We start from the raw sequence: 13,253 nt of genomic DNA, 5'->3' as shown, positions 1-13,253 counted from the left end.
TCATTTGAAACATCAGTGAAAGAATGTCAAAAACAATGATGTACCTGAATTTGATGAGTTAAAGCTGGAAAGAGATGGGCTGCCAACCCCTGGCAAGAGGACAGGTGGGATGCCCTGCAGATTTGGATAGGCTGACTGGAGATTCAGAGCCTGCATTGCAGGGTTATCAAACATCCCCTGCTGTTGCAAAGCCTGCTGCTGTGCTAGTCCTAATACTTCATTGGCTTTCTTAATGCGATCCATCTCTTGCTGGGCCATAAGTTGGCGGACAGTGGCTGGGTCAAAGTATTCTTTTTCCTTGTCAATCTGACTGCCAATGGTATCCTTGACTTTAGAGATGTGTTGCTGGGAAAATATATGATCCCGAACAGAGAGACGTGCACTATACTTAACACCACACAAAGTGCATTCAGTCTTCGGCCCCTCATAGGATGTTTGATTTATTCCGAAGTGCTTTGCCATGTTAAGCTTTGCCTTTTTCTCCTTGGCACGAGCATTTTGAAACCATACCTGAACCACTCTCTTTGGAAGTCCAATATCATTGCCGAGTACCTCACATTCCAGCATTGTAGGAGTCCTGTAATCATTAAAACAGGATTTCAATACTTTCAGTTGGAGGTTAGTCATTTGAGTTCGGAAGCGCTTTTGGCCAGGTCGATCGCCACTGTCAATACTCCTGTTACCCGAGGCTCCAGGACTCGGTGAGCAAGGGTCAGCAAGGCTTGATGTCTCACTGTGGTCAATAATATGTTCATTTTCATAGTCCTTAGCATAATAGCTTGTTGCAGGGCTTACCAGCCCAGATGACATCTGGTCATCGTTTTCAAGGATGGGCACTGAGCTTCCAGACTTAGACAGGTAATCACCGCTGTTTTGGCTGTGCTTTGCATCAGCACTGTCATTATCAGCATTGGCTTCATCGCCTGTGGTTGTGTCTGTAATGGCAGTATTTACAGAAGAGCAATCGTCATTATCTAATTTGTTGTGATCAAAGTTAAGGTTGACTGAAGACATGCTTGTCATAGCGCTCTCAAAATCTTCAATGCCTTCAACCTTAATTGACGAAGGGCTCAACAGAGCCCTGGGAGACAAATCCATAGTTTTATTCACTGGTGACATAGAAAAGCTTTGTCCATCACTATTTGATGGGGCCATTTGTGAGTAACTTGATGTTTCCAAAGCATCAATTTTTATTTGCATACTGTCTTGTTCAGGTAACATACCAGTGAGGGTTAAATTATACCCAGCACGTTTAGCTTCATGCCAGTGACGAGAGCGAATGTGTGCCTCAAGGGCAGTTTTTGCTTTAAATAGAGCACGACAAAAAGGGCACCTACGATGAGCTTGAGCAGGCCCTACTGCTCTAAACTGACCTTTTCTCTCTCGAGCTCTAGTATTTTGGAACCAGACTTGCACTACTCTCTTTTTTAATCCCACCTCGTGAGCAATGTGGTCAAGCATTTTTCGTGTAGGATTTGAATCCAATAAATACTTCTGATAAAGGATTTCTAGTTGTTCAGGAGTGATGGTGGTCCTGAGTCGCTTATCTCTCTGTGGCTCTTCACTGTTTGTGCTGTCATTTTCTCCTGGGCTTGTTCCAGCTTTTTCTTCTAACTTCCTCTTCAGGGAGTTCATAGTGGACGTAGGGGTGGAAGGAGAGGTCGCAGAGCTGCTTGGTATCTGTGGCATTGCCCCAGAAAGAAGTTGACTTGCCAAGAGGGGATTGCTGGGATCAAACAGCATAAAAGACATGTCAATTGGACGATCAAGGAACTGAGGGTGAATGAATTGATTTTGGACAGAGAGGAAGTGTAATTGCTGGTGTTCCTGCCAATGCTCAAAGGAGGGGAAGCCAATCTTACACTGCTCACACTGGTATGGGATCATCTGTTGGGCCAGTTGTTGTGTGGCAGTCGTCAGGTGTGTATTAAGGCTCATATGAGAGCTTTGTGATGAGGACTGATTTGTCTGAGAGGCTGAGGGACCACACTGCTGTTGTTGTTGAGGGAAAGAAGGAGATGAATGCTTGGTTGGCTTGGTAATAGTTTGAATTTTCTCTTCTGTTTGATTTCTATGGTGTTGTGCCTCAGATTGATGCACAATTTCCTGTTTAATAGAGGTCTGGTTTTCTCGTGGATCAGCGGATGTGTCTGTTAGCTGCTTGGGCTTCTCATCATAGAGGTTTGAAGAGGATGCTGGTGATGCCTCCTCTTTCTCAGTAGTTGGAAGATGTGAGAATGCTGAAGTTGATGGTGGAAGTGGGCAGAGACTTGAGGAAGAGGGCATTGGTGTGTGACAAGAAGACCCAGATGGAGTATAACAATCATTTGAAAGATCCAGAGAATCTTCATTTTGGCTGTCATACTGTCCTTCCTCATCTTCATCTTTGTAACACAGCTTCTTTTGGTGTTTAATTAAATCAAATATTCGCTGGAAAACCAGGCTGCATTTCTTGCACTGGTAGTTTAAATTTGAGGTGCGAATATAACGGTCATTAGAAAATTCACGTCTTTCACCATCTTTTGCTCCATCGCCCTGGTTTTCATAATTCTTCCTTGCCTTCTGGCGGGCATTTTGGAACCACACAACAATTACACGTGTGGAGAGGCTCAAAAGGTTGGAGAGTTGTTCAAATTCATCATCTTTAGGATAAGCATTGGCATCAAAAAAGTCTTGCAGCACTCTAAGCTGGTAGTCAGTAAACCTAGTCCTGGACGATCTCTTACTTCCATAGTATTCTTGTTTCACAGGTTCAGGAGAAGGAGGTTTAGAGTCAACTTTTGTTTCTTCTAACGTTGTTGTTGGCGGATTATTAAAGTTGTAAGGCGAATCTTTGTTGCGCTGCCGCTCTTTAAAAAGGGTGTTCCTGAACCAGTGTTTTATGACTTTTTGTGGCAGACCTGACTTGTCTGCCATCTCTTTAATCTGCTCCTCATTTGGGGAATTGTTGATATCAAAGTACTGTCGTAGAACCCTAAGCTGGTCATCTGTGATGCGTGTTCGTGGCCTCTTGTTCTGTTGTTGCTGTAGCATGGCTGGTGTAAGCTGTTGTTGATACAGCTGGGCCAAATCTGAGGCCAGGCTTGGCTCAACAGATGGTAACTGGGGAGGCAACTGTGTGGGCAATGACTGGAGAGACATGGGCTGCATCATTAGTGGTGAGAAGAGGGGCAAATCCATTGGCATAGGAATTTGTGCCATTGGAACTTGTGGCTGTGGGGTAGGTACAGTTGGAGGTGTGAGTGAGGCAGCAGACACAGGAATATTTGGCGTGGAAGCTCTTTGGGGTGGAGGAGGTGGTGGTGGAGGCGGAGGAGGTGGTGGTGGAGGGGCTGGAGCAGATTCTGGTGTAGGGGGTCTTAGTGGATAAAGTTTATCATAATTTTCTCTGTATTCTTTGGCGAATCTCTCAAGTGACCGAAATGGAAAGAAAGCCTGGTGGATATGTTCCTGGTGGCTTTTTAGAATGAGTATGTTTGAAAACAACTTGCCACAAGCTTCACATTCCAGTTTCTCCAATCCCTCAATGGGGTCCACTACTCTTGTTATCCCACCTGGACCATTTGATCCTGTAGGTCCAGCTGTCTTTTTCTGAACTTTTTGTTTATTTTCATTGTACTGAATTACTAACTCAAACCCAAAGTTTTCCAGCAGGGCTTTAGTTGCATTTCCTCGAGCATCTGATGCAATCCTTGGTGGAAGCAAGCCAGGATCATGGTTTATGTTTACTGAAATATGCTGAATGTCCTTTTTTTCTTTTGATTTGGTGTCTGGGGAATCCTTAATGTATTCCTCACCTTTTTCATTTGTGTCCTTTTCTCTTTGCAGTTCTCTGTCTTTCTCATTTTGAGAGGAAGAATTTCTCAGCTTTTTTTCAGCGTGCTGGAGGAGAGATGCACTCTGCTGCAGCAAAGCCATCTGACCTTGAGTTTGTGAGTGAGACTGTTGATGCTGTTGATGCTGCTGCTGTTGTTGATGTTGCTGCTGAAGATGGTGATGCATCAGTTGCTGCTGCAAGCAACTCTGCTGCGATGAGTTTTTTAAATCTTCCAGTAGTGAGGAGGTAGAGGATCCTGCTAGACCAAGTGTGTTGTTAATGTTGATATCTGGGTTCAGCTGAAATTCTGCTCCAGGGATATAGAAAGGGAATAGCAACTGCTGCTGTTGTAAGGGGAGCAGCGCATCAGTTGTCATTGGGAAGTGCTGTAGTAGTGCTGGGTTGAACAGCTGTGATTGTAGAAGAGCGGCCTGCTGCTGGAGCTCTTGTTGAAGATGGGCTTGAGCTTGGGCTTGAGCCTGGGCCAATTGCTGTTGTTGCTGAAGCTGTTGTTGTTGTCCCCTTGAAGACAACATGTCTGCAAATTTAGACTTTTTTACTTCATGGTTCTCAGATGGTGAAGAGTGGCAGCTGATTGAAGAACTTCCCAGGCTTTCAACACACTGATTCTGGCTCATATGGTTTCCTCCGAGAATACCCTGAGTTGCTTGAGACCCAGGAGAACTGTGGTTAGTAGAGCTAGGGGCCGAGTTGCTGGCTGGGCTTGGACCACATGTCGAAGTACTGATCGTTGCATTCCCACTACCTGAACTAGTAGCACTTGAAGAACCAGTGATCCCTCCTGCTGCTTCAAGTTTGGCTGCCCTAGCTTTGGTCTGATGTAGGACAGACCGCATGTGGATCTCCAGAGTAGAACTCTGGCTATATGCCACATTACAAGTGCTGCACTTGAATGGCTTATTGTCAGGGCTGCTGGTGGGCTCAGGCTGACCAGTAGTGGACTCCTGAAGAGCCCTCTTCACCTTGTGCAGGTGGGAGACAGAGTTATAGTGAACCAGAAGAATGTTCTTCTGTGTAAAAGACTCTTTGCATACAGTGCACTTAAAAGGACGAGATGGATCCAAGAACTTCTCCATAGTAAAGTTGGGGCCCTTTCTGAAAGGCAAAGCACGCTTAGGTTCAGATCCAGAATCTTCCTGCAGTGAGCCAGAGTCACTGTCTGTTGGGCTTTGTTTTTCTTCTGGGTCACTTTCATCTCCCTCTTTGTCATCTTCTCCAAGACTTCCAGGCTCCTCACCAAGTGATGGGTCACCCATTACCATAATGTCACCATTCATTAATAAGCCTCCATAAAGCTGCTGGATATCAGCTTCACTCAACTCCAGGTGACTGGTTTCTAAATGCTTTTTCAAGGCCTGCAGCGTTCTGAAGCTTCTCTGGCAGAGACAGCACATGGTGGCCGCCCGGATCACATGGTATTGCGAGTGGAGCTGTAATTTCTCTACAGTTTTGAAAGCAAGGCTGCATTGGTTACAGCGGTACTTGTAGACATGTCTATCTGAAACAGGCAACTGGTGCCTTTTGTTGTGAACTTCATTGAAGTGCATTTGGAGGGAGTTGGATGACTTAAACACTTGATTACAGCCTTTCTTCCAGCACAGAAATCCAGTGGCATCTTCCCTCTCTGACTGATGATCTTCTAGTGGTGACTTGTGAGATTCAGGTATTTCAGTAGGGAGTGATAAACCCTTCTCATGATCAGCATCAGAAGCATCTATAAATAAGTAATTCAAAATAAGAGGTACATTTAATTTCATCACAGAAAAACTGGTGAAAAATAAAAATAAAATCATCATGTTCAGTGCCTAGAAAAAACATACTTGGAAAAGCAGTGATGGACTTTTTGTGAATAAGAACTCTAAATCCATGAGCCAGTGAACCACAATTCATTGAACTGTTTACCAAAAATGTGCTGAAATAAGGCTAAAATAACTGATAATGTTTACTTTCAGTTTTTGTAATAGCAACTGCTGACTTGATGTACAATGATGTATGCACATGGTTATAAAGTGGTAAAATGTAATCTAATCTCTTATATTGTACACTAAACAATGGTTGTCCATTGCAATGCTTACATGTTTTGAATAGCCCATTAATGTCAGTTTAAGTTTTAGAAAAATAATCAGGATTGATATGTAAAACAAAGTGACAATCCACATTGAATTCCAAATGATTCAATAGGTTAGAATACTAACCAGCTTGTTTCTTTGTCTCTTCAGAGTTATAGTTGGCTGTAGCATGACGGGTGCTCTGCGACTCTCTTTCCGAACCAGGTGCAGGTATAAACATGCTTGCTGGCAACACTTCACTTGCTGTTACCTGGAAATACAAAGAACAATTACATTTTCATTGGAATAATCTCAATTATGTGTAAGGAATTGAATAAAAATCATAGACATAAATTGAGCGAGAGATTTATAATGTAAACAGTAACTAATATGTACTTACATAGCATTAAAAATATTTAACTAAACATAATTAACATCACTGAATGCAATAAGTACATGTAAATGTACATACACACATTTCACACTTTCGACACAGTTTCAGTTTTGCTCTTTTGGACTGGCAAATGAAAACAAATCTAACTATAATGAAGGAATGGTTATTAAATTAAATCCAGATATGATGCTTTTAAACTTAATTTTAATATTATCTGTGCAACTGAAAAGGTTTAGTCATTAAAAATAACAAGCATTATAGCATTTCAAAACAATCATTGCCATCAAAAGGCAATACATTTTAAATAATTTTTCATTCCTTTTGTAATTGGAACATTTCAAGGATGAATAAGTATTGAGTGATAAAGTACAGAGAGGAGTCAAAGTTCTCTTTGCTCTTTAAAGGTTGGTATCAATCATGCGTAAATGACTATGAATTTCTTCCTATTTCTACATCTGACAGCCTCCTTTTAAATACAAAAGATTATATCAGTCACCCATTAACAGTCTCCTCCTAAACAATATCTATTGCAGTTAAGTTGTTGAAATTAGGGTTCTGCCTTTTCCACCTTATTTCTATCATGTTCAGCTTTACATGACCACACCATTACCCTGCTGTTTTTTTTGTCACTCACCTGTCCTGTCTATATCATAAATTATATTCAATATTATAAAACACTAATAAGAACTAATAATACATACTGGTAAAAATAAAGATGTCAAGATACTTTTTGGATATAAAGCAGATTAACAGTATTAATTTCATATAAAAATGATTAATTTTGACCAATATTTCATGCTAAATTTATTCAAATAAATCCCCAGTGAAACTTGAATTGAAAAGTAATCAAGCATGTTGTTTCTAAATGTGACTCTTTTAGGCACAGCAAGATCATAATGCACTGTAACATAGCTTCTAGTCTATAAGCCACATCCAAATATAGCACAATCATCCTTCAGCAACAATAGTTTCTAGGCTTAAAAGAACAGTTGACACGTTCCTTAACTAAGCAAGGAACAATGTTGTTATGTAATTATAAACGTTGCACAAAAATATTTGATCTTTATTTTAATTACTGGCAGTTTCTGGTCAATGATTTCATGAGGTGAAGAATGGAAAGAGCAGAGTAACCCAAGGTCATTTTAATTTGGACTACTTAATTGGAAGTTCAAAATGGCTATCATCCAGCCAGACTCAGAATTGATGGTAAAAATCATTTTCCCTTTCTTTCAGAGAATAAGGAAGAAAGAGAGAGACAGAGAGAGAGAGAGAGAGAGAGAGAGAGAGAGAGAGAGAGAGAGAGAGAGAGAGAGAGAGAGAGAGAGAGAGGGGAGAGGAGGAGAGAGAGAGAGGGAGAGAGAGAGAGAGGGAGAGAGGAAAGAATAAATACAGGAAGGAGGAAGGGAGTGTAAAGAAAAAAAAGTGGCTGAAGAGATGAAAGGTGGGAGATTGAATGCACTATTATAGATGCTTGGCAAGAAATAAAAGTCACCTATCTCAGAATTAATTAGGCTCCTGTCTTTAGACATATGAAAAGGATAACATATCTTTCCATTTACTTTCAGTAGTTATAAAAAGGTGCTAGCTTTAACGTACATTATGTTACGTATTATATTACTCTGTTCTATCAGTTTTCTTGTAGTGGTTTAGTACATTATTATACTCTCTGAAAAAAATCATTTTGCTGGTGACCATTCAACACGGCGGGTCCAGGTTGGAGTCCCGCTCTGTGCGGAGTTCGCATAGTCTCCCCGTGTCTGCGTGGGTTTTCTCCGGGTTCTCCGGCTTCCTCCCACCTCCAAAAACATGTGCTTCAGGTTAATTGGCCAGTCCCAAAATTGCCCGTAGGAGTGAGTGTGTGTGTGTGTGCGTGGTTGTATGTCTTTGTGTGTGGCTCCGCGGTGCACTGGTGTCGTGCCTGGAGTGTCCCCCGCCTCACGCCCTATGCCGCCGAGATAGGCTCCAGCTCCCCGTGACCCACTGCGGCGGATTCAGTGTCAGAAAATGAATGAATGAATGAATGTTGACCATACTAATTTACTTGTCATTTACATTCAGGAGATGAAGATGGAATGGGAGCAGACAGATCAATGTTCTATGAATGTCAATCAAGCCATCGCTGGATGAAATAAAAGATAATATATGCTCAGTTATTTACATGAAAACTAGGCAAATAAAATGCCATCCTTCCTTTATGAGCATTTAATAAAGCAAAACAAGCATTCGCTATGAGAAAAAGGCTAAACCAGCACCCTGATGATGATACAAATCCAACTTCAACTCAAAGCTTATACAATTTAAACTAATGTCTCCAGAAATGGATGTGAAGCAAATTTTAATAGGTGTAAACAACAATATTTGTTTGAATAAAACCACAGATAAGTGTAAATGACTGTGGCCATAATGACGCAATATGTTACACACTAGACTTGGGCTTGGTGGAATTTATTTGACACATACTGTACTACTTTTATTTAATCTATATTGATTTTCCACGCCTGAACACCCTGACTTATAAGAACGTTACCTAAGGTACTTATGAATACTATTTACAATAGGGCTGGATGACCAAAATAAAGAACATGTATTTGGTATGCCAAGAAAATCCTTACCAATGGAACAAAACACAGATCAGTTTCACGTTACCTTGAAAAATGCATGTTTTTAAAGGAGCTTGAAAAACATTGCTGGCTGATAAATAGAAAAACTAAAAATGGTCATAAAACACAGGACTTACTGTGGCAATAAGCTTATCAACACAGTCTGGAGCCACACTGTGGAGGTGTGTGAGGTGGAACTGCAGGTGGACCTTGTTGTTGAGCATGTCCTGGCACAATGGGCATCGTAACATGGGCTGGACTGAATGCTGCGTCATCACGTGCATTCTGAGACGATTCAGATCTGTGTTGGTGAACTTGCAGTAGGGGCACTGGTACATCTGGGATTGGGTAGAGAGAGAGAGAGGGAGGGGGATCCACAGAGGGTTAATAGGGTGCAATGGGTGCGGTGAACAGAGTGGGTCTTCTTGATGTGTAGCTGTAGATCAGGCAGAGGATTGGGGCCCCTTTCCCTCTAGCAGGCAAATCCCTCTGATCATAGACAACAGTGTAATACTGAGCAGCACTGAGTCTTGGCACCCACTTCAAAGTGCTCGCATCTGTCAAATACTATATTGATTTTCCACCTTATACACAATTAGCTGTGTAACTGCAGCAGAAAGGTTAAAATAATTTTCAGTTGATTTGAAAAAGATGCCTGCATGCTGAGAGAAGTGTTCGTGATATAACTACCTAAAAATTATCTGAGGTTTATTTTAAAATGTCTTCTTTTAATTAATGTGTACATTTCAAGCGTATAATGAGGGCATCACGACTGAGATTGAGATAACCGCATGAGTCCCCTAATTAATTTCTATGAACATCTAAAGACACCAGAGTGGTTTAAACCGTGTGCTTGTAACCCCCACCTGCTCTGTAGCACTCTTCTCAGTTGTCCTGGGACGCTTTGAGGAGAGTGGACTCTCGGAGATCTCTGACCTTGAAGACGGCCTTTTGGAGGGGTTTGGGGAATCAGATTGGTGCCGCTCCACCTGTCCGGACACTGCCGAACATTCACACAGACAAACACAAACACAGATGGGAAGAGAGGGAAGACATGTCAAGACTTAAGGATACAAGAGACTGGGAGTGGGTTTGTCAATAACATTGCAAAAAGAGTGTAAAGACAGTTTCTTAAATGTGATGTAAATGTGAATTAAATAACTATTACACATAGAAAGAGTTCCCCAACTGAAAAAACACCACTAAAGTCTTCCTTAATTCATGCTGGTCCAAGGAAACACCCAGCCAGCATGCTTTGATTGGCTTTCGTGTTCGACGTTGGCTTGTCAGGATATCATACCACACCACATACAGGTAATGAAAATATTAATTTGCCACAGGGTGCAACGCTAAGTTTCACAAAACCCATTTTCAAGTCCACATGAATGTCTTAACTTGAGAAAAAGCAAACAAACACAGTGAGAAAGGTAAAGAGATGCACATTAACCTGACACTTGAAACACTACTTGGACTTGGTAATAAGATTATTTATGTTTCACGTATGTGTGATGCTCCTTTTCAGTTAATCTACTGTTTTCTGTGTTTAAGGCATATTCATTTTTAAATGATGTGATCTTGATACCATCGAATACTTCTATATACTTTTGTCCCTGTTATTACATGAGGAATCCACAAGTAGAAGCAGAAGGATATGATAAACTTTATATATAGTTTTTTATTTTTTATTTCAGCCAACAGTGACAGTATACGTTTTGAAAATGTGATTGTGGTATCTGTAAGGGACCCTGACACATTTTTGTAATCAAGCATTTTAACCCTGCTTGGAAAAATGCTTAGTTCTTTGCTTCCATAAGCGGGGGAATACCAACAGAATTTTCTGTTTCACCGGCATTTCTGTAAACAGTTAAGCCTTCTCCAGTGAGTTGTAGTTCTGTGTAAGTGGACTGTGACAAAGAGAAAATGGGGAAAGGAAGATTAGAAATTCTCTGTTCACCCTCCGGAGCAAATATAGGTTCCATTCAACAACAAGCTTTGAGTTAACTCAGAGATTTTCAAGACATAAAAAGATGCCACAAGGCTGAACGATGGCACAGACTGATGATTATCCATAGTCAGGCTTATTTACAGGACACATGCTTTGGTGTTCGGTCTGTGAAAAAGAAAAAAAAAGTCAATCATTGTCTGGTGGCTTCCAATCTTTGAAAAGATTTCCATTATAGCTAAATATGAATGGTCTATAGTTACCCCAAGTTATTAAATAGCTCATCAACTGAATAGTCCTCAGCTCCTCCTTTCAATGCATCAATATAAACAAAATACTATATTTAAATGGTTGGGACCCATCATACACTATGTCATGTCATGCTCATCAAGCTCATCAGGATGCTAAAGCTGGTATGAAGCTTCATCACCAACAGAAATAGTTTCCCGTGAAAGTTAAGGTACTGTCTTGCTAAACCCTATCAAACCCATGAAGAGTTAAATTTGGTCTGATTTGTACAGTCCGAGGAGGCTAAATTGAGAAAAGAGGCCATTGGCAAGGGAGGGGTGGTTTGGTGGGGGGTCAGGTTAAGCAGGGCTGACCATGCTTCTGTTCCAGACATTAAAATGTCAGCTCCAATCAGGACGAGGGCAGATGAGCTGATTACCCAGTGGGGGACCTGGCTTTGGACAGAGCAGCCTGCAAGATCTCCCAGAGACACCAGGATCGGCAAGGGAGGCCCTATTAGGGTTCAGTCACAGTCAATCCTGTTAAACACATCCGCCAATAAACAAAGGGAATGTTAAACAAAAGGAACCTCCCATTCCCTGACATTAACCTCTCAGTCATGGTACTGTCTTCACCATTTCCACCTCCCTCACAACTCCACTTCACTCCACTGCTACTTCACCTGGAGTCATCGCTAAAGTAAATTAAAGCAAGGGTCGTCTGTGGTCAGTGTACCATTTTAGCAACCTGGTTGCTCATATTTAACAGAACAATTCCAAGTCATTAGGTGACCCAATTCAATTTAAAAACCATTACATATTTTCCATGAGAAATTATTTCTCTTTTCAGAGGGCATATTGAAAAATTAAAAATGAAAGAAACACCGATCTCTATGTATGAACTTATTGTCTCTCTATTAGATACTCAGTAATATCGAGAAACCTTTGCTCTTTTACCAGAAGCTGCCCTGATACAAAGGAAAGGAAACAAGAGAAACCTACAGTATAATAGTATCTATTAAGCACTATTGTCCCTGACAATAGCAGTTACAGCAACTGCTCTCTATTGCAGTAATTTTAAAAAAAAAGGATCTATATCTCAGCTGCATTGCATTTATGTATGGAAATGAAAGGGAAAAAAATGCATAAAATACATCTGAAATATGTAACTGGAATTGAAAGACTTGGTATTCAGCACTTGAACTGCAGCTATAAAATGTACAAACACAGCACAGACAGTAAGTATGGATTTCACAGAGACAACTATCTTTGCAGCATCATGATTAAGAGGATAAACATAATTGATTGTAAGTATACTTCACTTTCTACTAACTCAGTAAGAATCTAAGTGTAGAAACAAGGGCCTGTTTATGCCTGGGCATCGCAGAGCTTCTGTAGAAGTGCCCAAACCGGCTTTCTGGCTGAGAGTGTTTTATGTTATGTGTGTGAAGCAAAACTGAGCGAGAGGGGGACGGATGGAGGGTTGGGGAAGCTTACTCAGATGCAGCCTTTTGTCGTCATGGCCAGTTAGGACTTCATAAATCTGATCAATCACCTTCTCTTAAGAATCTTAAACCCTGACACTGCACTGGCACCATGACTAACATCCAACTACTGTATCCTGTTTTTTTCTTGTCAAGGGTGATAGAAATAATGGCCGAAACGTTTGAAGAGCTGGGAGTAAAACAGAGATGGCTTTTTTTTTTTTTAGTAGGGCATTCTAACATGGCAGTTAAGATACCCATGTTCCAGCACAGATGGGTACATGTGAGACACACTAACCTACAATGTACACAGTTGATGTGGAGCTTGAACGAAAACATGCAGTTCTGATCAATATTTTTTTTATTTAAAGAAAGAGGACGATAGTTGTTAGTTAGAAACATATACAGTATATACAGTATATACACACACACACCATATATATATATATGTATATATATATATACACACACATACTTTTTTTTGTGCTACAAATTGTAAACGTGAGTGATACTAATACTCTGAAACCTAAAACAACAGTGAATTTCTTTATTTGTTGCCAGGTTAGGATAACAGTGTCTGCCCTGCGAGCATGTAGTTCTCCACTGAGACCTCCACGTTCGTGCCCTTTGTCAATGACATTCATTTCCTTTAGGAGCCTGTCTGGTACTCTGACCTCTTCTACCTGGGCATTAACACAGAACCCTGTCCACACCTCACCT

The 13,253-nt window shown here is 41.0% G+C and overlaps 1 protein-coding gene across 1 annotated transcript in view; it reads right to left on the bottom strand.

Annotated features, from left to right (window-relative positions):
• zfhx3b (zinc finger homeobox 3b) overlaps positions 1 to 13,253 on the bottom strand; it is an 87,725-nt gene that overhangs the window by 7,028 nt on the left and 67,444 nt on the right. Inside the window, exons 6-9 of the mRNA XM_068315043.1 lie at positions 9,747 to 9,880; positions 9,018 to 9,218; positions 6,034 to 6,157; positions 45 to 5,552 (exon numbers count right to left, since the gene is read on the bottom strand). Of these exons, the coding sequence (XP_068171144.1) occupies positions 45 to 5,552; positions 6,034 to 6,157; positions 9,018 to 9,218; positions 9,747 to 9,880 (5,967 nt within the window). The remainder of the gene's footprint in view (positions 1 to 44; positions 5,553 to 6,033; positions 6,158 to 9,017; positions 9,219 to 9,746; positions 9,881 to 13,253) is intronic.

The sequence above is a fragment of the Antennarius striatus genome, chromosome 1 (assembly GCF_040054535.1).
Source record: "Antennarius striatus isolate MH-2024 chromosome 1, ASM4005453v1, whole genome shotgun sequence".
In the NCBI taxonomy this organism is placed as follows: Eukaryota; Metazoa; Chordata; class Actinopteri; order Lophiiformes; family Antennariidae; genus Antennarius; species Antennarius striatus.
The sequence above is the reverse complement of the archived record's forward strand: the minus strand, read 5'-3'. Positions and strand labels throughout refer to the sequence as shown.